Raw genomic sequence first — 26,805 nt, 5'->3', positions numbered from 1 at the left:
AAAACAGAAACTTTGTTGCCCTGGTATTCTAAATGAAATTTCATGAGACATGAACTCAAATTACCTGTGAGGAGGAGGGGGCTTAGCCAAGGTCTGACCAGCTTAAGGAGAGATGCAGGTCCATGAGCGTTCTGGAGCCTCAGGGACACAAACCCATCATGCAAAGATCTAGTGATGGGCAAGTTGGGAATTAGGTTTTTTCTTCTATCAGAAAATTAATTTAAGTCCATCTTGTTAAATACTCTACTTGATAATCTATTTTGAGAATTTCCAAAATCTTGTAGTTGTCTTTTTTATGGATCAAAGGAAAAACAAAACCAGGCAATGTCCAAAATTGCTAGAAAAGAGCAAAGAACTGACAGAGGGTCAGACCAAGTGATTCTCAGGAACAACAGCTTCTGCAAGGAAGATACTTTTTTGTTTTGTGATTATTTTCCTCCTTCAGTGACCATTTACCTGCTTCCAACAGGCAGCTTTCTGTGATTGCTGCCTGCTTATGGTGCGTGTTTTCTATTGCTCCTCCTCACTGAAGGCCAGAGTCTTCAATATTCCTCTCTGCATGAAGGGCCCCTCCATTTTAATCATTGTGTGAGTGAGTACCTCAGAGATCAGAATTTCTCTAGGCATTTGCAGCTTCCAGATTTTGAAGAGTACAACTGTGATAGCAACTGCAGTGAAAATGAAGAATTTATGTATCTTAAGGCCACATCAGGACCATCAATTGCTTCCTCAAACATGTTTCAAGTTAATTTTGCTTGATCAAGGAAATTTCAGCTCATCCATACATTGCTATCCATACGTTGCTAGGATAAATGTGCTCATGGTTATTAAGTCTACTGGGATAATTGCACCTCTGTAACAGTCATCATGGTTTGTAATTTTAAAACAGCCCATCTTCAAGTCTAATCACATCTGCTTGCCTCAGGAAGGCTTCCTTTGATGCTTGCTACATACCTAGAGTTTGGGGCAAGGAGGTGAACGAGGAGTTTGTGCCCATTGCATCTAGTCCTGTCACTGGGCACCACTAAGAAGAGCCTGGCTCCATCCTCTTTACACCCTCCTTTTGTACACATAGGATAAGATCTCTCCACAAGTCTCTCCACTGACCTCCTGCATCACCCTCAGGACCCAGCTGTTGAGCCAGTTTTCAGTCTATCTTGCTGTCTGCTGATCCAGTCATACTTCATCAGCATCTCTATAAGGTTAGCATCCCACTTCCCATGACTATTGTCTGTGGAAGAACTCTGCATCTTCCCCCGACATACTCCTGCAAGTCTGGCTTCCTCACAGACACCCAACTTGGTGTGGGATTGATATCATCACAGCAGCTGTTAAGTAGATTGCCAGATACAAGACAAATTGGTTTTGAAGTCTTTAGTATCAAATGCTACAGCAGCCACGTCATGTTTGTAAGTACTGTTGGGGTTCTGATGCACAGCTCTAACACTTCTTGTAGTCTCAATATAAATCAGCACTCCAAAAAATAAAGGTAGCAGGTTACTAATTGTCAGCATGGATGAACAGGAAGAAGCATTTTTAATTGGGTAAGAAGCCCTATTTTTTAAGTGATTACGTTTTTGGTATTTTTATAGTTTTATATAACCCAACCAGGAAAAACTATCAATAAATTAATGAGTTAAGCTTTGCTATCCCTTCCTCCACTCCTTGTTAAAGGCTTGTAATCTGGATAGAAAAGATAAAAAAGCTTGTCCCTGCCTTCACAGTATGTCCTAGAAGCACAAAAAGGGTAAGATAAAGCAGCTCAGGAATCTGCCATCAAAGCACAGAATGCAATTCATGTGGGAATAGCATTAACTCAGCACTACGAGCAGAAATAAAAACCAACGTGGTACAATCATACAACCGATGACTGTAATTCAGAAGCCTGGATGCTGCTGCAAAACAACTTGGTAGATGTGGAGGCCAACAGCCTTAAAGCATCTTACTGGGCTTAAGAACTAGAGCTTGTAAGAGAGACAGAGACTTTTTATGAAGGCCTGTAGTGACAGGAGAAGGGGCAACAGACTGGACACATGGAAGAAATTCTTTACTGTCAGGGTGGTGAGGCACTGGAATGGGTCACCCAGTGAAAGTTGTGGATGCCACATCCCTAGGAGCTTTCAAGGCCAGGCTGGACGAGGCTTTGAACAACCTGATCCAGCAAAAGATGTCCCCATGAGCGGGGACATCAGTCTACTCAGTTAACTGGGGATTTGCATCAGATCAGAGCCATCCCCTTCCTGCACCCGCAGACACCAAATCCAAATGTTCACAGCCGACAAACCCACAGCAGTTACACAGAACAACTGTATTCAACACCAGTGTAGCCAACTCTGTGTCTCCCAGTACTAGCCCAGTGCTTCAGAACAGCACTAACTGCATCAATGTTAGTGGTAGAAATCTTGTTTGTTGGTGGGTCTGCTTTCACAGCTGAAGGCAGCTTAGCTTTGAGACACTGATCAGTTGAGAACTTGGAGGAGAAATATCTTATTTTGTGAATCCCAGAGAGAAGTAAGGGCTCACAAGCAGCCTCAAGTGCAGAGCAAAGGTTCCAGGTTCACTGGTACCTCAAAACAGTGAAACAAAGAGGCGAATATGTCAACATCTGACATTGCTTTACGCCAAGAAAAACTGAAGCTCTGAGGAACCTCAGAATGTGCACTGAATAAAAAAATAAATGTCATGAACGATGTCTGAAATTTAGGAGTAGATGCTCTCTATATTCTTTACAACAGGTAACTCCTAGTGAGATCTTTTTTCTTGGTTTTTCATTTCACTTACTTGCCAATGTTTAAGAAACTTGCATATGAATTGGAGAACCACATAAATAAAGGGAAAGGGACATGGCAGTGTTCTGCCCCACAGCCCCAGGCAGTAGGAACAGTTTGAGTTTTTTCTCATTTTTACACTTTGGGTAACAGGAGGGACAAGGACACCTAAACACAAGAAGCACGATGTAAGTAGAATTAATATAATTTGATAAAAACTAAATTATTTCTAGGACAGAACAGTTTATAAGTCTCAGTGCCAGAACTCTTGTTTTGTCTCATTTACAGGAGGTCAAGTAGGGCCCCAGGGCAGTGACCTCTAATTGTAAGGCACAAGCACCAGCTGTCCACCCTGTTCAGGAGAGCACCAAGACTTACCGGAGGGAGCAGGGCACGTGCCCACAGCTGAAGCTAACAGCAAGCTGGACAGTCCACCAAGCTTCTTGGAATACTACAGCGTTCTTCTGAACAGCTTCCTACTGAGCAGCACCCCAAGAGGTGCCCAGCTGATGTCCATAGCACACCGATTGCATGCTGTTGTTACAGCACAGTTCAAATTCACCCGCTTCTCATCTAATTGAAACAGTCTTTCCCATTTTGTGCCTTGGTCTCCTCGTGTTCCCCTAGACCTGCATTGCCTCCCTTGAGTTTGCCGACCTCTTCGGACCTCCCTTACAAGGTCACCCCACAGCTTACATCGAGATCAGGTGAACCTGCTCACTCGTTCATTCTAGGAAATGTTCCTGTGACACTGAAAATTCCTGGATCTTTTTGGAGTTTTCTCTATAAACACAGAACATGTGATACAAGCTTTCCAATCTTTCACCTGAAACAGGGCCTGTGGAACGTGAAAGGGAATCCACATCCTTTTAAGAGTTGCCAATTGCCAATAAATATTGTTGTATAAAATACAATTTACCAATGGGCCTAGAAGAGTTAATAGGCTCATCCTCAATCCCAGTGAAAAGAGGATGTGTCTGGCAGAAAAAATACTACTTTGTATCCCAAAACTTAAAAAAAATTATAGGAAAAGACAAGTCTTGGTTATCTTGGAAAGGTTAAGACCACCCTCAGCTTTCCTATCTAATTTTTTTACCTCAACAATTCTTTAAAACCTTTCAGCTTGCCTCCCCTTATTGCTTCCTTCTGCACTTATTGTCCAACAGGCCTTCACCTTGTAGCTGTGGGGAGCGTATCTGTAACGAAGCTGGGCTAAAATTGAACTTCTGTGAAAAGTAAACAGCGTACCATCCCATAAATTGATCATTGTCTTGATAAGCAGTAAAGTGATTAATACTGAGATGATCTTAACGGAGGTCTTCAGTGAATGTACTAAACAAAACAAACAAAAACTTCCATTTAATTTTCTTCCTAATAAATGCAGTTGGATATTTTGTTCGTATTGTGTGTCTTTCCAATTACTGTGCTTTCCTGTTAACTTCATTTTTCCTCTTAATCAGCTTGTATTTTGCCTGATTGATGGGAATGATCCTTTCTTCCCAGTTATTCACCGTTATTGCCCATAATCTGAAAAGTATTTCTTCTAGAACAGAATCCTCAGAAAAGATCACCAATTTAAAAGACTAATACATGGATTAATACCCTTGGTTAAATTTCATTTTTCCTGAAGATGAATTAACGAAGTTTTGCAGAGGACAAAAACCCACCTTGTTTGTTTCTCAATGGGAATGCCTTCCTTGTTGCCCCCAGAACAGGGAGAGGATTCAGTGCCAACCGCAGGCCCGTGGAAGCTCTAAATCCTTCCTGGCAGCTCTGGGCTTTGTTCCTGGCCTGGTAAAAAAAAGTGTCTGTGCTGCTCTACACAACACACAGCTTCCTCAAACTTCTTCATTCCAGCTCCTGAACGGGCGATTCCCATCACGATTAGCTACTTTCACATAGCATCAAGCCAAGCAAAATTGGGTCAAGAAGCCGCATATAAAGTGGGAGTATTTTAATTAAAGCAATATGGATCAAGGCCAATAGAGGACAGAACATTGTGGAGCTCTGGTTCCCCGCTCCCTTATCTCCATTAAGGTAGAGTACCGACGATTAATCCTTGATGAAAATGTAAAGCTTAAGGGCTCTTTAAAAGAGACACTAGACCTTTTGTTATATGGTCAGCGTGCAGCAAGGCAAGAAAGGTAAGAAAGTAACAGTCCTAGCTATAAGACAGGCCTAAGCCAGGGAATGCGTAAGACGCCACTGAAAGCGCTGTCACCCCTGACCATGTTAATCTCTCCTATTTTTAACAACAGAACAGGTGAAATGCTATCATGCTAGAATAAATACTGCAGGTGTTTAGGTGTTGCTGCAGGAAATTATGAAGTGTTTATCAACAGTTTTAAAGACAATTTTTGAAAGAGTTATTTGAGTAGCACGTGTAAGCCAGCATTTACCATACTTGAAGTGTTTTATTAAAAGAATTAAATACTGCATGTTCACAGTCTACACCATTTTCATTCTGAGCCATGCCACATAATTTTGAAGAAATCAGGATACCACCTTACTGCCATGAAGAATGGGTTTCAGTCACCTTTTGGAGTACTTGTAATTTTACTTACTTCGTAATTCATGCTTCAATACAAGTTGACTTAAGGTGCGGAATCACCCTCCATTCCCCTAGATGAAAAACAGTATTTCTCACTTTTCCCCCCTTTAAAAGCTGTTTCATGTGTAACTCCAGATAAAGTAAGGGTTTTGAAAGTTACTGGAAGTTATGAGGCAAAATGGTTTGTGGCTTATTCTCAAACATGAAGATGACTCATTCATTGTCTTCATGACATCTTCGTAAGTCACCTATGCAAAAGGTGCTACAGCCAGCTGCTGATGGAATTTGGCACAGATGGAAAAGCAAGTGGAAAGCCAACCTGATGCAAACAGCCCCAGCACCGGTTCCATGGGCTGACAGCACCTCTCTGCACTGTACATGTAGTGGCATCATTTTATCAAAGTTGAAAAGGACAAAATATGAAGTGTACTTTCCATTACCAAAGTGGTATTATTGACAGGAATAGCTGTTACAGGACAAACGTCTGTGTATGTGAGGCAAGAGGAAGAAAAAAAACCCCATTGTGATGTAGTTATTCTACATCCACAACAGGTGGCTCAACCATATCTGCCTATGCCTTTTGATCAAAATAACCAAAGACAACAGATTTATTTTTTTAAAAAAGGTCAGCTTGTATTGAAAATATCTCTGTAAGAACACCTGTAATACTACAAGGTAGTACCAATACAAAACAGATCAATATTAACTTTCTTTAAACTGTTAAACTTTATTATAAATTAAAATTTCTTTACAAAAAATTGCACATAATTGACCACTCTTATGTTCTGATGCACTGGCATTTGCAATAGTTTCTTTAATCTTCAAGTTTAATAGTCTCTGCCGTGAGTCCAATGCAGAAAAGGGCAGTAAGCAACCCTCTTAGAGCCTTCAAGTGCAAGAAGCATACTTGTGGCCACGGCAGTTACACTTTCCTTAAGAGCGGCTGCTTTTGTTTTAAATCCTGTAATGAAAAAGTCTCAAAAAAGGTTTAAAAAAGGAAAACCCCAAAATGGACTACTTGCTTTTTTACTGTAAACACAGCCCAGTAAATTAATCCCAAACACAGATCTCTCAGGCATCAGCGAGAGTGTCAAGTGAATCAGGAACAGCAAAACAAAGAAAACAGAAAATAAAAAGAAAACATAAAAAAATAATGTCTGTCATTTTGATTAACTATACTTACGTACATGACGTTATGAGAATCTGGCAGGGCCCAGAAGCAAGGCCAGACAGGGAGTTCATTTTTCCAGAGGAAGGTCATGTTAATTGTTTCCAGGTTGAAGGAAAGCAGATTGGAGACTTGATATGCTCAGCAATACTCATCTGCCTTACACAGATCCTAGGCATGGATCAGCCTGAAGAATCATTCAACTGATTTTGGCATTTAATAGGACTTATGGCTGACCGTACCCAGCGTTCAGTGATTCTTGCTTTCTGTTCTGTAAGTGTTTAAATTTAAAAGCTCATCTAGGCTCACTCCAACCTCTTGGCACTTGGAAACTAGTTTTCTCAGGTTATCAGTTTTACCTCCTCCTGATGCTTCAAACAAGAGTTGCTGTAAGAGATGGGGAAGCAGATATAAGATTTAGCCAGAGCTTGAGCATCACCACATCTATGGATATGGGATATGCAGAAAATTTAAATGAAACCTCAAACTGAATCATAAGGAGAAAACATTACATCTTTCCACAGTGATGCACATAGAGGTAACTTCTGAAGGGCTCTCTGATATAAATGATGGACCTGCAAAACAAAAACAAGTATTAAAAGCCAGCACAACTTTGTGCACTCAAAATGTGTGATACGAAGCACAAAAATCTCTTGTGATAATTTTTAAAATATGTTTTTTTTTTTTTTTACAAAGTTTCAAAGTCAAGCATTAAATTGTTACTAGAAGCAAAGGCAAGTTTATGTCTGACCTTAATTCTGACCCTTGTATGCACATGATTAATTACATGAGGACATTCTATTTTTCTTCACAAGATTCTTGCCTCATTCATTGCACAGGATGGAACACATTCAGGGAATGAAGCAGCTTACTGAATATTTCTCTTTCACCACTCAATATGTAGTCTCAAGGTCTCGCTTATTGCATACCATCCCAACCCTGCAATGAAAATAACTGGTTCATAGGCTTTTTTCCTTCAGCATCTATCTGTGCTTTAACAATCATGTGTGTCTTTGCCACTGTCTAAAAAAATAACAACAATAATAATAATGGGTTTACCATTTTATGGTTGGAGATAGAGGAGCAAAACGTTTAATGCCAGTATTTACTCAAGTCTCCTTCAACTACTGGTATCTAAAGTATCAACTTTTATCAGAGAGTCATTAGGGGAGGTATTTGTTGACATTTTAAATACTTGTAACCTTTTTTAGATTTTTTTTTTAGCAAACCTTTACATGACCTCTAAAGGGAATAAATGTCAGGTTCCCCAGGAACAGGAAATCCAGAATCTGAATCACAATTCAATTTAAAAACAATATCCTACTTGTTTACTAGAAAATCCAATTATCCAGAATGGCCCCTGATTTGCATAAAAAGTTTTAAGTGCTCCCTAGATCCCAAATTAAGCCCTCCTGCAAAAAAACCCCAACTGCCTTCTGAAGAGATTTTACTCCACACCATACAGTTAGTCAGGTGGTTGCAGAAGAAAAACAAGATTTCTTCTGGGTGTAATCCAGCTACAATATTTTATATATGCCTTCATTCTAATTGGTTCATTTTCTTTAAGGATCCTCTTTTTGATTCATTTGAAATATATTTTGCTAACTGAATAAAGCAGGGATCTTTTAAGTCACCAGCCTCACTATAGGCAGTGCCTTAAAATGTAGTCCATCTAATACAATGACTGAAGCAGGGATCTGTGACTAATTACAGATTACACCAAACCATCAATACGGAGACAGAATTAAGGTTGAATAGGCAACCGTGCCTTTGATATCTCCTGACTTTGAACTATTTGATCTTACAAACCAAATAACTGTCTACTTGGGGGGTGTTCTTTTAAAACATTCTAGGAGACAGTAAAAAAGGAAAGCAAAGATTTCATATGTGAGCCTAACAATAGCCATACTAGCCATTATGAACCATTTAAAGCTTTAATACTGTTTCAAAGAAAGACTAACAGAAAAGAAGGACGCTGAAAATCAACCACTACAAGAATGACACAAAACAAGATACAGCAGAGAAGTAGCTCAGAAACACCACAAGCAAGTGGTGTCACAAACCCAGGGCACCATCGTCCCCCCAACACACAGCATCTTTATGCTGCAGGAGACTACTTTGAAGGTGACAGCAACAATACCAAGAAGATCCATTCTGTTTGAACTGAAAAGGGACTTTGTTGCTGTCCCAAAACCCTGTTGCATTTGTATAAAGAATGATAAAAATATTTCCCTCCCCAGAGCACTAGTGAGTGAACTTGTTATTTTTGGAGAAAAAGAACAGATGTCTTTGGTGGGGTGAGGAACCCAAACTCGCCACATACATTGGCTTGGCAGACCCATCCTTCCAACTACTTGTAAAGATACTCGTTATCGTCTTCCAGCACAACAATCCTTACTTCCCTCTACTATCTTTTAGGTGCTACCAATCTCCTCCAGGTTAAAAAAAAAAAAATGTGGGAGAATACAGCCCCCTCATCCCCTGTAATGGAAAAATATACACAAACAGTATGGACAAGTACTCATGATATAATCCATTCCACCTTGATTGTCAAAAATATTTCTCACAGTTGAGGCAAATGCTTCGGTGTTTACACAGAGTATTTCAACTATCTAGAAATCTTGGTTTTAAGAGATGACTATTGCTTTGGATAAAGCCATAGTATGAAAATTCATACAGTATTTGTTAATCACTCATTTCAGTAAACTGTGTTGACTTACTTCTCTTTGTCCCATTAGAAAGCACTCGGCAGCAATGGCTCTGAGGAAAAGAAATATATAAAAAAAAATTTATTCTTGAATGATTTTAAATGCCATTGGTGGCAGAACACTGACTGTGGAATGGAATTACAAACTCCTTGAGAAGAAACTGACTAACTTCCAATGATGTTAATCTACAGTGAAAAGATAAAAATAGCCATTTTTTAAAAACAACCTTACATGAGCAAGACATTTCAGTGGTTCCCCATTATGAACAAACACTGAAGAAAAAGATCAGTTCAGCATCACTGGATAATGGAGATTACTGCTATTGTGATATATAAAGGGGAGGGTAGAGAGGGGGAGACAGAAGTCAATAGTTGAATTAAAAAAGCAACTTGTAAATACATCATTCACATTTATCTGCATAATATCCATTCACATACGTTTTCCCCAGAGGGAAACTTCATTTCTCATTTTAAAGAGGTGACAGTACCTCTGTCTGTTGTAACGAACAGTTACTGTTTAAAGTAACGAAAGAGAGACTTCCAGTATAAGCCCAATTGCAAGGACGTTTCAGATTTACCTTTGTGATGTAAACCTTATAAACAAAAGCAATATCTATGAAAACAGATGTATGACTGTTGCATTACATTTTCCAGATGGCCAGGCATGTTGGGATATTATATGTAAACATCTTGGCTTGCAGTTTCAGAATTTGAACATTGCTCTCCTCCCAGTATCGCAGAAGCAGTCTGTAAAAGGCATTCATGAGAAAGGAACACTGCTCTAATCACTGGGAACAAAAAAGCAATCAGAAGATACAAACACATTACACAAAATATATTATACCAAGAGTTGCAAGGAGGAAAAAAGCCCAAGCCACCATCCACGATATTGACTGAACATGCTCCGGAACAAAACAAAAGAGATATACTTTCAGAGAGCAAGAAGTGTGAAATCAGAGAAAATATGACCTGGGTACTTGACAAGATCCCTTTTTAGCATGCACAAAGTAACCCCTCTATTTGAAGGGAAGCTAATTAGTTTTACAGTCCCGTGTGTGGAGATACTGTGGCCAGGAGATACTGTTCTGTCAGTTCTGCTCACCCATTTCATGTAGCACCAACACTGTCTAAGGAAGCTACAAGTTCCATCTAGATAGAATTGCAACCTGGTTTAAAATGCAGCCATTCAACTTTGTGTGCCCAAGGCAGGTGTGTCATACTCTCCCCATGCCCCCAACCACACACACTTATTTCAAGTCTTGCTTTGAATTCTTTGGGGTCACTGTTGATGACGAACAGGAAGTGCTCGGAGAATTTCCAAAATCAATCAAATGTTCGTGAGTTCACTGCAGCCGAACATGGCAAAACATGGACTTTCTAATTAAGGTTTAAAATACTGCTCAAGTAAGAATCAGTGTGATGCTTACATCAACTATTTGTTTCCCCACAAGATTATTATTTTTTTTTTCCCCAAACTAAGAATGGCTTATCTTTCCTAATAAACTTCAAGCTGTAGCACTGTTATACACTGTTGTTAGCTATTTTCGCTTGTTCTATGCTGGAATCATACATTTAGTAGATCATTAAGCAGCAACAAGATTTTAATAGATATCTGACATTTCTCTACACACTTCAAATTTTGATCATTTGTACTCATCACGTACAACACTGAGTCAATTCCTTATAATTATAACCTTTCTGTAGATAGAATAGAACCCTGTCAAATAAAAGAAAAATATTGAGGTGACGTCAGAAGGCACAATATGCCTCAAGCAACATGCAATAATGGAGTAAGCATAGTAAAAAGCAAGTCATGCATGTCTTGCCCAAAAACCAGTAGTTACGTTAACTAGCTGTTTGTCTTGATCACAAGGATTTTTACATACCTCAGTGCAAGTCCGGGATTAGCAGGCATCATAGAACAAAACCGTTCCAAGGTTTTGGAATGTTGAGATTTTGGAATGCAGCTCAAATAAAAAAGAATTACCTGTAGAATTTGAATTATAAACATTAATCCACTTTATAGCTGTCTTAATTTTGCTAAGAATGGAATGACAAACTATGAATATAACTAAAGTGAGTTACGGCCTACAAACCTTATCAACTGCAAACCTTATCCCTCAAGGGTAATCAATTTGTGTAATAAAAAGTTAGTATAAAGTTGCTAACGTGAAATATTTGAGTCCTTCCAGTCCGCACTAAGTGAGTAAAGAGAAATGCACTGGATGTTAGCAAAATGGGACCCAGAACTTCTGTAAGCTTTATTCTGTTTAAATGCTTAACTTGCTTTTACTCCTACTTCTATCTTACTTCTTCTGTTTCTCAACCACAGTTAACTTCTATGATCAAAACTGACAGCTTAAATACTATTTCCATCTGCCAGTGTTATAGCTCTGCAGACCCCTTTTGTTCAGCCATCTCTTCCCTCCCGTACACATTTTCTCTAGGAAAGATGAGTTTGCCATTAACAGCTGCATCCACGGTATTAAAGGATGCCTAATAAAGTTTCTCTTTGCCTTACACACCCTTTATTCAAAAGGTCACTGCTAGATAGTCTTCTGCTCAGAACACTCCTCTGATACTTGTGTCTTTTTCTACTAATTCCTAACCCTCAGCATTCATATACTATTGGTGCTTTATTTGAACAAATAAATCACAGGTACCTGCTAAAGGGTCATCAGCCTCTTTTAATTAAAACTGTCCACAGACACATTTTTACCTTATTATGAAACTCATAATTGGTCCAATAATCAGCAGTACTAAAAGGAATTGGGTATCGTGTGGGGACTGTAACCAGACATCTGTTCACTAGGTCAGTAAAAAGCTTGAATTCTTGAACTTTGTTGTTGGATCCAACAACTTTGCTATTGATAAAAACAAGGTAACTGGAAGAAAAAAAAAAAAAGAAAAATAGATGGTTCTGGTAGCCTTCACTTAATAGTTCTGAGATTAATTTACTATCCTTAAGAACTTACTCCAGCCAGATGTTCTGGACCATTTCCTGCTGCATCACTGCCCCCAGAGCTGCTTCATAAGCATCCAGTGCTTCACCAACACTTGCGTGAAGAGACTGGCACAAACTGTTTATATTAAAAGTTAAAAAAAGTGTCGTATGTCATAAACAATGCATGTTCTTACATACTAAGAGTAAGAAACAAAGACGACCTTCCCATCCTGAGATGCAAGGAAAAAACCAAGTGTTTTCAGTTTAGCAACATTATGGACTAATCAGTCAACTTACTGAAATGGGTAAGTCTCAGCTTCCAATAATAAGGAATAATACAGAAACTATGCAGTTTTAAATGCAACTCTTAAATAAAAATGAAGTATTATGAACTGCATGCTACTCATGTGAAAAGTACCCTTTTACTAATCCTTATAATAGAGGTGCTCTGACTGCTACAGAAGGGAGACAAGTCTTGAACTTCAGTTTGGAAAGCTCCAAAACAATAAACTTCAAAGTCAGATTAAAACCACTTGAGAAACTGTTATCAGACTGTGGCAACAAAATTAATGTTCTGAAACAAATATAACTGGGGACCTGGGGTAGAAATATGCTGGTCACGTTGGGAAAAAGAACAACTGACAAGAATAGTAAAAAAACTCTTAATTTTGTTCCACAGCCCCTTAAACACACGGTCAGACCAACACAGAGGATCTCACAAAGACAAAAGTAGACATATTGTTTGACCAAGAGTCAGTGAACAATCCTTATTTCAAAGTGTAAAGTAGCAGTGAAAAAAAGGTAAGACTTTCAGTAAATTGTAAGAGGAAAAAACCAGCAACCTCACGAAGAGGAAGACTACAGAAACACAATATAAGCTAGAGCTAATGTTGCTACCTTACTACAGGATCCTCCTGACAAGAGTCATATAATCTGAGTGCCTGATTCTACTCCTGCTTTCCCCAAGAACTATGAACTGAATCACCAATTCGCTACTCTTCCTAAAAATGCGTGTATGTCTATGCTATGCGCACACATACACATGGGTAAATGATCCTTCCAAGTAAAACATTGTTCCTTGAGCTTTGAGGCTTTCCTGATTTCAATCTGACTGTTTTTGCTTGGTAACAAGTGAACTTCTATGTCTTCTGTTCTTTGTACCCAAAAAAAGGACAGACACATAGGTTCAAATACCTAGGCACCTATTGTAGCAAAACTCAACTGCAAAAACACTCAATTACTAGCTCTGAAAGAAATTTAGGTGCTTATTTCAAGAACACTAGTTTTTCTTTTAGAAGCAGGTGGTGAAGTACAAGAGCATCTGAGCTTAAGGTCCCTAATGACTAAACAGTGACCTCAAGTGTCTAACAGTGTTTCTGCTGTGCAAGTACTAAACTTAGTTGAACTTGCAAAGAGGTATTTTCTAAAAAATAATTTATTTAAATTGTTATTAATGGACAGTATCAAAAGAAAATGTTAAGATACCTTAATCTAAACCTTATATAAAGATTTTCTTGAAAAATCATAATTTTCACCTGTTTGTAAATTGTTCACCAACTAAAAACTATAAGCAACAGTGCTGTAGTTCTGGAGTCCTCACTCAGTATATGAAGCATTATCATCTTTATCCCTTTACTTACTCGAAAAGCCAAATAACTACTTGAAGATTGACAGACCCAGACCATGAGGTGGCAAACTTCCTAAATAGCCTCAGTCAGCATCTCAGTAACCACAGTTATACTAGTATAAGTTAGAGATGGCTAGTACTTTAGCGCTTGCCAATCCTGGATATTGCTGCTATCAAAAGGAATATCTTTTTTTCTGTTCTTCCACTAGTGTATACATGAGAAAGATCTGTTGTCTTTGCAGTCTCTGGCAGAGGAAAGGTCACTTTGCTGTATTACTTGGCTACAGAGGGGCGTCTGTGGCTAGTTCCAACTGTTCTAGCCTGTTGATAGTAGCTCCATAAATAGCTGAAACAGTGAGTCAAGAAAGGTGAGGAGACCAGGGAAAAACAAAGTTCAACAGAGTGGGGGAACGATTGTAAAATAAAAGGGAGGCAACAGAAATCCAGAAGAAAGGAGAACACTACTAGCAGTAGCAACCTAAACCAAAAGTAAAACAAAACTAAAATCATTTTGTGAGATGAACACACCTGTTACTGTTCCCATAGGGCAAAATTTCTGAAAGATTTCTCAAGTGGTGAATTTAAGCTGATGTGCAATTCACAGTTCCATAAAATTGTCTCTGTTGTGCAGTAGGCAGGCAGGTTCTCTAAGGCTTAGCAGGTCATTTATTTAAAGAACCCAAAGTGATACACCCTCAGGCAAATAATTAACGTTCTGCTTTTGAAAAATGTAATTTACACAGACCCAATAGCTGTTTCTTAGAAATACTATAGATAGTCTCACCAGTATATCTGCCACAGATAGGGGATTTGTTGGTTTACAACATCATCTGTAAGATGTTCTTTATAGAGAGGTGATGTAAATTCAATCGGCATTGGAAAATTCAAGAGATATCTAAAAGAGAAAAAAGTAGTAGTAAATGAGAATATCCCTCTAACATGCAAGAGACCTACGTGGATGTAACAGTTTTGAAATCCACTTCATGGGACATATTAAAAGAAGATGCACTTTTCCTAGATATTATTTTAACTCCAGATACTATTTATACAGAAAGCATTACACGGAAATGGTTTATACAGAAAGCATTTACTCCCTTATTATGTACTATGTTAAATGTTCCTTTATATATCAGACTCCCTCCCGCACAAAAAACGCATCTAGTAAGGTAGAATCATCTACCAACAGTCAGTTAAGCAGCACTGCATTACTGTAAACAGATGTAAGCATGAGTAAAATACAACACCTAAATATGATACAAAACAACCTAACAACATTTGAAAGCCTCATGCGCATAAGCTTTAGCACGGAAGGTCTTCCTTTGAAGGCCTTCAGAGGCACCTATTTTGACTATAGGAAACTTGCATAAATCAAAATTTTGATAAGTCTCTCAATTAGGTGCTAAAATTCAAGTGGAAAATCAGCAGGCTTAATACAAACCTGTGCCTCTTCAGCAATAGTAGCCTGCTGATTAATAGCATGCTGGACCTCTGGATTGAGGTCTTTTGCAAGTGTTTGAGGAATACAATTTTAGGCCCCTAGCTTTAAAAAAAAACAAACAAACAAAAAAACAAACCAAAACCCCAAAAAAACCACCAAAATTACACACAATCAATTCTGGCATACATATGACTGATTTGCATCCCCCAAATCCAGACACTAAACTTGCTGGCTGCTTCATCCTTAACTGCTTCTGAATTTAAAATTTAGTGTATATGCACAAACAAGTATAAACCTTATGAGCTGCCAAATCATCATTCACTGAAGTTTTAGCAAAACATGCCAAGCTAAAGATAGAGGAGCTTAAAAGGTCTAGATTGCCTTATTTTTAAATTTCTGTAATACTGGTATTTTCTTTAAGTAGAAAAAAAATATTCTAAGTGTACCTTAAAAGATCCATGGGACTGTGCTGTTGACATGTATTCTCAAAGAAAGCTGCCACAAAATCTTGCAACAGTGGAAAAATACTGCTTGACTTTTCCTGTTGGGGGCGGGTGTGTGAGGGAGGATGGGTATTTTTTTAAAACAGAAAAAATTAAAATCAGACATCAACTTGAAAATGTCAAGAACAATTTGAGCACAATAAACAAACAAGTGGTGTGTCTATCTCTGCAATGGTCCACTATCATCACTCTCCCAAGCACGAATCTAACTGGGTCAGTAGTAGGTAGCAGGGAAAAGCTGAAAACATATTACAGGGTTTACTGTTAATGTCTATTATTGCATACGGATATTAACACTGGATTAGAACAATCCAAACTATAAATTCATGATTTTATGTAATTCCTTTGATTATCTTTAATCATGTCACTAATCTTGCCAATTCTATTTTTCCCCTTGATATAAAGGGGAACTAGACATTACAAAAATATCATGAAAATTAATCAATTGGAAGTATTTGAAGCAAAACACAAAACCTTAACTTCATAAAGCCAGTAGACCAACAAAATGAGTTTTGGAGTATTACCTGTGAAACAAGGAATTTACACAACTGATAAAAAATTTCTGCATTCTGAGGATTCTTCTCAAATGCTCCAATCCACACTTTGTAGGCATTGTCACTCTGCTCCATCTGCAAATACAAGGTGGCCAAACTCTCCAAGAGCTGACAGTTATTAGGGCAGAGCTCCAATAAAGATCTACAGAGTTCTGTTGCAGACTCCCACCTTAAAGGAAAGTAAAAGTAAGTTTTCAAAAAAGCAGAGTTAAGTACTCCAATTAAAAATGTCTTGAAACAACTTACCTTTCAAGAAGTTTCAGCAAAGCTATCATGTTTCTGTAGAGAGGAAAGCAGATAGCTATTCTTTTGTCAGCCTCAAGGCTTTCATCAGTACATGTTTTGACGGCATCTTCAAAACAAAAGCATAAAATCAAGTCTTTAGACCTCAAGCAATGTCAAAGTTATTTGAAGCCTTAACATAATAAAAGGTCTTATTTAACCTAATGAAAAAACGTAGACTGTGGAAGGATATTTCTGAGAGAGCTACTTTTGCAAATTACTAAGAAAAGGAAGATGGTCATCTTTTGAAAAGTTTCTTAACACTTATCACCACAGCATAAAGACAAGAGTCTTTCACAAGTTTCATCCCGTGTTCATTTTAAAAACAGGAAATATTCTACCAAATAAGCATTAGAGTCACTTTACAGGTAGCAGTGTACCACTGCATTTAAAACTACACTCCAGGATTTCCAGCATAGCTGCTGAAAGCTATTGAAACAAAAGCTAACATAGGATACTATTTTTCTTCTCAGCATAAAGCTCAATAATGAACACCCCATTATGATGGCTAGACTGCCTTCACTCCCACAGTTGGGCTATTCAATCTATCCTTGAGTATTTCCACACTGCATTACCATCTGCAGCACAGATACATTCTCAGTGGCAATTCAGTGTTACTGCTGAATAGTCTACTTCTGGCAGCACCACAAGTCAAGAATTCTATTTCTTCTACTGTCTTCATTTTACATCTTTAAAGAAATTATTCCGTTTACTTAAACTTTGAATGAAGACAAACACATGCATTTCTCTGCCTTTAAGGAAACACACTTCCTTACTACACTATATTGGAAAGTAACACACATCCCACTGAGGGGAGGTAGGGTAAGAGAGAGAACATCAACAGAAGTTTTGCTTTATGCTTGCTAGTTTTCATGGGCTTGTGCAATGTCATACTGTCACAAGGCACTGGTCTTTATTTTGATAGAATATCACAGTTGAGAGAAAAAGCTATGGCTTTGAGCCACAGATGAAAAACTCAGTGTGTACATTAAGTACCCGAGAACATGGACTTTCCTCACCGCTCTGTTGAACTCAAGATGAAATACTTTCTGGATTAATCCCAATGGCTTAACATAGTCATCAGCAGTATTGCACTGCCTTGAAATTCCAAAAGTTGGAAATAATTTCTTGATTTACAAGAAGTGAGTGATGTATTACGCAGTTTACCTCTTCAATCTTACCTTCAAACATAGCTAGCAGTGTATCAGGATCAGTCTTCACATCTTGAACCGTTTGCCATGGTATTAAAAATGGCTCTTTGCTCATGATCCTTGAAGGACCGACATTAGCTGGATCATAGAACTTGACGGGGAGAATGCCAAATTCAGTTAGATGTATGTAAGCCAGCCAAGCCAAGCAACGGTCACTTACAGTAAGGCGTTCTGATATTGTCTTTTCTTTTGCTGATTTTAAAGCATTCTGTGAAAGTTAAAAAGAAATACATTGTATTTCAACCATAAAATCTTTAAGATCTAAGAATGAGACGAGGAAACAGGAAGAGTAAGTTTTAACATTTTCAAATCTTTTCCATAGAAAACACAGGAACTAATTCTTTACATCAATCATGACTGTATTGGGCTATGTGAATATGTGACTGTATACAAATCATATGCATAATTTCTAATAACAGGTTCAGAAAAACTGTAGAAGATTGTTATTTTGGAAAGTAAACAGTAAAATATGCAACTACCAACATACGTTCTATTCTTCTGCTTAATTCTTGGACAATTACTTCCAGTTGCATAGAAACAATACATTAGTTCTAGAGACAACTCATCTGTAAGTTGGATTCAAGCTTGTTACATCCTACTGGGTTTTGTGGGCCTGGGGTGTTTTTTTTTGTTAACTTCTAGTTGTACAGCTATTAAGTTACAGCTATCCAAGTCTACTGAGAGTACCATAATCTTCTAGGGATATTGTTAAAAAAAAAAAAGTGTTGGAAACATAACTGAGAACAAGGATACTGCCTCATATTTTTCTACCAGTCGTATGCAAAACTAGAATAACCCAGTTTAACTGGCAGATCCCAAATAAAATCATTAGAGCATGCAATTACACAAAATCTAAACACAATTGCTCCTAAAATAGAACAGGCTCCTAAAATGTGCCAACATTTTTCTGGATAAAAGGCAGTACAACCAAAGAATTGCTTTCAAGGGAATGAAAGTACTTGCAAATTTAAGCAACATTCAGCAGGACACTTGTCCTGTAAAAGGCAAAAACCTGAAGTTTCAAAAACATTTAACTTGTTCACCCTTCAAAGTATTCAAAGGGACACATTGCTACTTACTCTGAAATAGCATTTATTTAGAAATTATCTTCTCTTAAATATGGTTAGATAATCTCTCCTCAAGACATTGAACTACACATTTCAAGTGGATATAAAAAAAGAACCAAAAAATTTTGGTTTTGTGATGATGGGAAAGATAAAGGAAACCAACATGCTATTCCCTCATATACACTGGATTTCCACGTCAATTTGACACTGTTCTTTCTCGCTCTGTTCTTTTTGTTCATTCAGTCAAACATTCAGAGTTACATATATCAGTACTGCTGTATTTAGAATAGCTTTTGGATGTAGTCAACAGAGCATTACACTTTTCCATTTAAAATGGAGCTAGAAAGAAAAAAGCACTACAGCCTTAAACCATACCAGTGAGAACAATGTTTTAGGGTGCAGCGAGCAACAGGTGCCACCTGCTGGTAGGAATGAAAAAACGTGCAACTGAAACTAGAGCAGCTCCAACTTTCAGTAGGGGCTGATGTCAGCTCTCAATTTCTCACCTTCATCCACCACTTCTATTGACAGGAACAGCGACTTAAATTCCTTCTACAGTCACAATAAAAGTCTGAGATAAATCCATGACATTGGAGTTCAGAGGATCAATAAAATCCGATTTAACAGTCTCCAAATTTTGGAGCAAGTCAATACTGTTAGGCAACATCACACTATGTTCTTCCCAAGAACTACTAGTTGGAAAATTTCTGTAACAATAAACATTTGGGAACCTGAGGCAATACATTACTCGCAGGCCATTCACTACAGACAAGTGTTCTACAGCTTACTGGAAATCAAGAAGTAAGGCAATTCCCTAGTAATTTTTTTTGAGATGTTGTGATCTATTAGCTACACAAGCAAAGCAAAATGAGTAACAAAAACCCCAAAGGTATATCCAAATTTTACAATGGCACCCTATCTCAAAACAGAAGTCTGTAGGAGAATTCCTTCAGCAAATAAAGGAATAAAGTCCTCTCGACACTATCAAGAATCACAGACAATATAAAGGTGAAGGTATGGAGACAATTCCTGGGGTGGTAACGTGGAAGTTACCTGCAGCAGAACAAGAGCATTCTGATGTCTTCCTGTAAAAAGGCTTAAGTGAACTCTGTACAGGAGAGTCTCCAGCAGCTGAAAGGACACAAGATTTGGATTTTCTTCTGTGACTTCCATTAGGAACTGGAGCATCCTCCCACATACATAGTCTTTTCCATCAAAGGAATTCTCCAAATTCAAGAACTAGAGAGAAATAATTCGTATTAATCAGAATATTAGTAAAGTTTGTAAGTTCAAGTCACATGAATCACAAGCTTTGCATAATGGCTTTCACCACCTTATGAACTTTATTTCTCTCCCTCACACTTAATGTTCACGTTAAAACTCAGAAATAGTGTTTAAATACTAAAGATCAAGTAGTCAAAGGTAAAATTTGCAAGCTTAAGTAACACAAAATAAGAAAGATGATAACCAGGTTGAATGGGGCCTTGAGCAACCTGGTCTAGTGGGAGTTGTACCTGCCCATGTCAGGGGGCTTGGAACGAGATGATCTTTAAGGTCCCTTCCAACTCCAACCATACTACTGTTCTATCTTCATTTTAAATGCCTTTTACTACTTATTTATTATTAGAGGAAAAGTGATGATTTCTACAAATATCCTGCAAACAGAACTTTGAATGGCTTCATTTTCTGAGGAACTTGAGTTTTCAGAAGGCTATAGTGTTTTTCGTTCCACACTTTCCCTGTCATACATACTGGTTTTCTGCAGTAGAAAAGCACACTTATATGAACATTTCACATACACTTTATTTTTAACTTACTGTCCACCAGATTTGATAAGAGGGAGCGTATTCCACTGCTGTTTCGCACATTTCCTGTATCTCCTCCTTGGTTCCTCTTTTTGAGAAGAGTTTGAGGTAATGACACCAAATTTCAGGATTTTCTTTATTGTTCTCAAGGGCTCGAGCCAGAACATTTAAAGTAGAATCTAAACACTCAGACGACGAGCTGTAAAAGTGAAAAAATTAAAAAGGCACTCACATAACTGTGTTAGTATTATGACTTACACACTATCAAATATGAAAACAGATGCTGAGAATGTAAGTAACATGTTCAGGTTTTGTTTTGTGCTGTCCTTTACCATGAAATTTTCGAAGTTTCAGTACGTTTTCATCCTTCAAATGTTATTATTAGGTGCAATTACCACTGTGCGTGGAAAAATAATTTTTCTGGGAAGAGTGCCAATTCAAATAGGAGTCCAATTTAATTGAAAATGGGTAAGATTGATCTGTAAGTACAAGTCTCAAGCTGCAATCATACAAAGGCATTTACATAATACAGACTAAATAACTTAAGTAAAAATTTCAAAGGCTTACTAAAATAAGGTAGAATATTTTTCTTACATATTTAATTTACTTTCTACAGTCTTCAAATACAAGCCTTTATTTCAGGTTTCTATGCATGTCACACAGGTTTTCTCTGCCTCTAAACCATTAAGAAAATATTTTACTTTGAGATAACTGTCATGAGACAATATCAGCAAAGTAATACAAGATTAGCTCAAATAACTGTATTTCAAACCACAGAAAGCTTTGAGGTCACATTTATTCTAAAAACATCTTTAGAAATTACTTTGCATAGTCATTTATGAGAGGAAAAACACGTATAAAAATAAAATTAACACAGTTAACCACGTATAGGTCTGAACCCTTCCCAACCCCTTCTGTCACCACCACCCCCAGTAAACCACACAGTTTCTTCAGAATACTGAGGTGGGGGAGGAGAGAGGGACATGAGGGCAGGTGGTTGTTTTAAGAAAAGGATGCATTGTCTTCCATTAGGTTTTCCATTGTATTTTCTAAGTATAAGGTTTCACACTTATATTTAGAAAGCACGCTCCTCTCACCCTGCCATTTGCTGGCAGCATTTTCTTTGAGTACTGGCTTTTCCAATTCTATTCCTTCTAGTGTTCAGGCAGCCACTGATACAGCTAAACTGATCTTTTGCTTTGTTCTCCTCCCTGCTACAGCTGTTTAAAATCAAACTAAATCTCTAGAAAGAATCCATCATAACAGAATTCCTACTGAAATTATTGGCAATTATGATTGCCAATAAAAATGTAGTACCTTGCAGAACAACTTAAAGGAACATAAACTAGATTAGCTTAGAAATCTAAAAGTTAAAAAATTACAGAAGAAGAAACTAAGTGCTCAACCGGACAATTTATATAGGGATAAAACCATACAGCAGAACTGTTCTTGTAATGAAGACTTCTGCTGAAATTACTTTCAAACATTATTCCAACCATTCACTCTGCAGAGGAGAAACTGATTTGAGTTCATTGGTTCACTACTTTATCACTGGAAGTACAGCATTCCACTGCAATCTTTGGAACACATCAGGTTGTGCATTTTTCAAACACAAACAATTATTTCTCCCACACTACTTTCTACCAACTTCCATTTTGAATCAGAACCTAGCTAAAGATAAGCCATTAGCGTAATTTATTACTCACATGCTATACTGCATACCGTAGGAAATCAAATCTACTTTTTTAACCTGCTTTTAAGTAATAAATTATTTATGGCATTGTTGATGAAAGTTCTTTAACATCAGAAAGAAAACTTGATCACAGTAGCATGTGTAAAGCACAAAAGCAAGTCTAAAATGTAGCAGACTTACCCTTCATTTTGATTCAAGTATTTGTATGCAAGCTTAATCCAAAGCTGTACATCACAGGGGTTTTCTTGAACACTTGCCTCCAAGTTGGAAATGTCATCAGTCTCACTTGTAAAATATCGGACATCATCTGGAGTCACCACAGCATCAAGAGCTGGAATTCTTTTTTTATGTTCTGTGGGATGGGCTGCAAACAAAAATAAAATAAGAAGAAACATACTTCTTTTCAAAACAGAAGCGACCCATAAGATTAGAATTCACACACGTGGGAGGCACTGAGCAGAGCAAAATAGAGTTATTTCAAGATCCTCTAACTTAGAACCGTGTAGTCTGTAGAAAACTGGTTATATTTCAAATGCAAAGGCAATAAATAAATAGCAGTAAAAGGCTGCTTTTATCAACAGACACCAACTAAGGCAGTTCATTAGGTGGTATTAGGAAATAAAAAAATCATCTCAATTCAGAGTAACTAAAAAATTCTTTTTACAGAATTTGTTAACTCATGCAAGTGGGAGCTTTAGGATTTGTTACATGTGAAACACTGTCGGGTCACTGACACTAGCAAGCTTCTCAAATGCTGTTTAAATGCAGCTTTTTTTAACTCCTGACCTCACCAAAAAATACTAACTCTGTACAAATTTAAAATAACCAAACACATGAAGTTTTACTACTTATAGTTCTGGGAGGGAAAAATCATGGATTTTTTAAAATCCTCATGGTCTAAGGGCAAAGTTGAAACAGTCTAGGGAAATAGTTCCTTATATTCCCTTTAAGAACAGCTAAGTAGAAATTTCACTTCAACTTCCAGTCACACATTACACCAGATTATTTTTTTTTCCTTAAATACAACAATGCAGGTCAAACTTTACCCAAAAACTTATGAAAAATAAAGTTTGCATGCAGGAAATACAAAGTTAAGAGACCTATTAAAAGCTCTCTTAAGTTTAAAAGTTTTCTTAAGAACCACTTTAAAATTTAGGTCTTGGGAAGAGGCTGGTAGGTATTTTCCCCCAGTACTCTTTTTTTAATAGATGCCACAATCCAACTTACCGTATTTAATAGGTCCAACAAACTGTTCCTCTTCACTGCTGCTACTATCTAACAGGGGTTTTCTCCAGTACCTTGGTCGCCATTTCCTTTTATCTTTCCATGTTGTAAACGGGGGTGCTGTTAACAAGCGAAGTAGTAGAAATTCTTTTACTTTTCTGTATTCAAGATTAAATCATCTTTGCTAATAATGATTTTAGATAAAAACATTCTGTGAGTGCAATAATCACGTAAGTTTCAACACTTATTATTTAAAATCAATTATTTTGATTTAATTTCTTAAAATTATTTAAATTCAAAAAATTAAATATTATGTTTAAAATATTTTATAACTATTAGTTTTAAATATTTAATATTTAAAATATATAAAATAAAAATTCAAAAATTATTTTAAACCAGTTATTTCAAATCAATTGTGCTCAAGTATGTGAGTCACTTTTCCAAGCTGGACTCCAAACCCACTACATTATTGCCATAAAAAAAACTCTGCTGCCTTTAATGTACTGCCTGTAATGTAGCAAAATTTATATATTGATATAAAAAAAATAAGCAACAAAAAAAAAAATCTTCGTTTACAGAAGTCATCAAGGTATTTCTATAATTTTAAAAGTTTATATTGTATTCAATCTACCAAGTTACTTACTGTGACTTTTACTCTCATTGACATTGCTGGCCAGAAGAACAGCCATCTGATCCACTGACATACGGTCTCTGTTTATACCAAAAAGTTTTTCAACATATTTTTCTGAAACAAGAATATTTCTATCTTAGGTAAGGATATAAACGAAAATGGATAGGTAACAACAATTTAGCACAACTTATGCTGAATTCATGAAATGTGACTGCTTCAAGAGGTATAGTAATTTAACATACAAGAACAAAGAAATTAAATACTGAAAAAGTTATTGGGCAACTTGCCTGTATGGCAACAGAGTTGTTAATAGAATTCCAGTTCCACTGAAACAGACCAGCTCAGTAGTTACATAAAGAAGTGAGGAAAAGAACTGAGGAGGGGAGAGGGAAAGACTATGTCCATTGCTCCTCAAGCCCCCGAATCCTAGCAATCCTTTTTTATTGGTTTTTTTTTTTTCTGGACTGGAATATTGCACAGATCAACATTTTTTTTTTCTTCCTGTAAAGACACCATGGTAACTACCCACTACAAAAGACCAAATTGGACAATTGCAGAAACTAATTTTTTTTTTTCTATATAGCTGTATCTAATGCATCAAAGTCCTCGCACCCAGAGCTTTCAATGGAAGCCATTCCCTGCAGTAGTGAATCTTTGTGTAAAAAAGTGAACAAAAGACTCTCAAAAACCTGTGGCAGTGCTGATCTCCTCATCAGTGCTTTTTTCTGAACAGCCAATCAGTTCTAAATTGTAAGACAGAATATCCTGAAACAGCTGCTTACGGTTAAGAGTGCAATCTTTCATGTGCTGCCTAAAACAAATAAATAAGCAATTAATATACTTATCACAGAAACAATTTGATAAGGCTTGTAACTAGAAAGTTGGTTTTAATACATGTTAGGGTGAAGCATAAAGGAAATTACACCCACAAAAACCACTATCGCCTTTGAAGGTTCTGTTAAATAGGCCTGGGTCTTCTCTAAACTTAAGCCTGCATGAGTAACTTAATCCTAGCCTTCGTTATTTCACTATAGTATTGCCCTTTAAAATGTACTTCTACACACTTGCTTCACACTAACAAAACATTTGATGTAGAACTTTCTCGTTCAGGCAAGGTAGTTATAAGAACTAGATATCACTTGACATCTAAAAGATTCAAACTATGATTTGATAGTAGCAGTTGAGAGCTGATCCAAAAAGCTGCCTACCACCAGAAAGGGGAAAAAAAGAGCTGAAGTCCACTTCTATGATATTTTCCAGTAATTCAAAGTTTCCAAATTGAGTTTATTCTAGACCTATTCGTACCCATTTGTTCTTGTATCAACTTTTTAAATATACTGTGCAATGTTGTTTAACAAACTATTTTTAAAATAACTTAACACCAGCTTCAAATTAACGAACTTAGCCAGCATTTTCCCAGAAAACTAGAATTCCACTCTTATAATAGCTGTTTGGGTTTCATGGAATTTTTTTTTGTTTGTTTTGTGGTTTGGTTTTGGGTTTTGTTTATTTGTTTTTAAGATAATCACATAATATTTGGCATATGCTTTATTTCAGTTAGCAGCATGCTACATCTCTAGTGTGCTTAACAGTATCAACCACCACCTAAGGTTCCATGATGGTCAGAAGTTATATTGAAGCTATAAAGCAAGAGGGATCCCATCTGAATTACAAGGCAAGCAAAGGGTGAAATGTTCTCTAACAGTGCATTACTGCTTTTGTAAATTTACATCTAAAAAGCCTCCTTTCTTCATGGCTTTGACAGGTTTTTTTCCTGCCAACCAAGTAAGTGCAATAGGGTATCAAAACTAACTATTTTCTAGAACTTGTGCTAGACCCCTTAAAGAAATGAAAAACATGCCTATTTTGGTCTTTGAGTCAGACATCTAGAAGAGAGGTTTAGTTCAAACAAGTGTAATTAAAAAAAACTCACCACTGACAGTCATCATCATTACACGTGCCCGTTAAATCAAAACGGCAGAAACACTGTTTTGGCTCAATCATATTGCTATACGTTACTGAACTGAGGTACAGTTTTTCCTTCGTCCGAAAATACGGACTAAACCTAAAACAAAACAGTGAATTCTTGTGACAAAGCTTCCAAAGTAAGACATCAGTTTTACTAAACAAAAAGTTTTAAAAAAAATAATTACTTTTTCTATATTAAATCTCATTATTTCCAAACCCTTAATACTAACCAAACACATTGCTGACCTGTCAGTTAAGAGAAAGGCGAAAGCAGGAGAGAAAGGGAAGAAAACAGTACTTCTCAACCTAAACAGATTCTGCTCTAGCATTCTCTTCTCCCTTAGCTGCAGAACTTCATACACAAAAACAGAAAGCGTAGTTATCATCCAGTAGGGAAAGCAAACTACTGAAATCAAACTTTAGTTTAGTTCTAGAAAAACTGCACTCATGCTCTGGTGAGCCTAAGGTCAACATCAAATGGAAGTGTAAAGAGAACCACTAAAGATTAAGCTCAAAAAAACCAATGAAAAATCCACATCAGATTTTATAACATGTAAACAAACAAAACCCAGTCTGAGCTGAACAAACGAATGCGTGTTTTAAGTTTGAGTATGTCCATTTTGGCATTTCAAGCTCCTTAAGGAGCTGAAGCTATAACCTACAA

The 26,805-nt window shown here is 37.1% G+C and overlaps 1 protein-coding gene across 7 annotated transcripts in view; it reads right to left on the bottom strand.

The window, feature by feature from the left end:
• Positions 1–6,021: 6,021 nt before the first annotated feature.
• Positions 6,022–26,805, bottom strand: part of ZFC3H1 (zinc finger, C3H1-type containing) — a 44,088-nt gene continuing 23,304 nt past the window's right edge. For 2 of the 7 annotated variants that reach the window (XM_014963671.1, XM_014963670.1), the window contains exons 17-35: positions 26,107–26,238; positions 24,863–24,984; positions 24,186–24,287; positions 23,546–23,662; positions 22,499–22,682; positions 20,638–20,824; positions 19,874–20,059; positions 17,724–17,961; positions 16,507–16,612; positions 16,231–16,429; positions 15,650–15,744; positions 14,550–14,660; positions 12,170–12,274; positions 11,914–12,079; positions 11,081–11,181; positions 9,840–9,941; positions 9,208–9,247; positions 7,000–7,062; positions 6,022–6,874 (exon numbers count right to left, since the gene is read on the bottom strand). In XM_014963671.1, the coding sequence (XP_014819157.1) occupies positions 6,737–6,874; positions 7,000–7,062; positions 9,208–9,247; positions 9,840–9,941; positions 11,081–11,181; positions 11,914–12,079; positions 12,170–12,274; positions 14,550–14,660; positions 15,650–15,744; positions 16,231–16,429; positions 16,507–16,612; positions 17,724–17,961; positions 19,874–20,059; positions 20,638–20,824; positions 22,499–22,682; positions 23,546–23,662; positions 24,186–24,287; positions 24,863–24,984; positions 26,107–26,238 (2,494 nt within the window). In that variant the 3' untranslated portion in view covers positions 6,022–6,736. Of the gene's footprint in view, positions 6,875–6,968; positions 7,063–7,120; positions 7,427–9,207; positions 9,248–9,772; positions 9,942–11,080; positions 11,182–11,913; positions 12,080–12,169; positions 12,275–14,549; positions 14,661–15,649; positions 15,745–16,230; positions 16,430–16,506; positions 16,613–17,723; positions 17,962–19,873; positions 20,060–20,637; positions 20,825–22,498; positions 22,683–23,545; positions 23,663–24,185; positions 24,288–24,862; positions 24,985–26,106; positions 26,239–26,805 lie in introns of those variants that run through there. The other 5 variants (XM_014963672.1, XM_014963674.1, XR_001414285.1 and 2 more) reach the window with 5 other exon arrangements.

This window comes from Calidris pugnax, unplaced genomic scaffold (assembly GCF_001431845.1).
Source record: "Calidris pugnax isolate Ruff unplaced genomic scaffold, ASM143184v1 scaffold44, whole genome shotgun sequence".
Classification (NCBI taxonomy): domain Eukaryota; kingdom Metazoa; phylum Chordata; class Aves; order Charadriiformes; family Scolopacidae; genus Calidris; species Calidris pugnax.
Note: the sequence above shows the minus strand (reverse complement) of the source record. Positions and strands in the feature narration are given on the sequence as shown.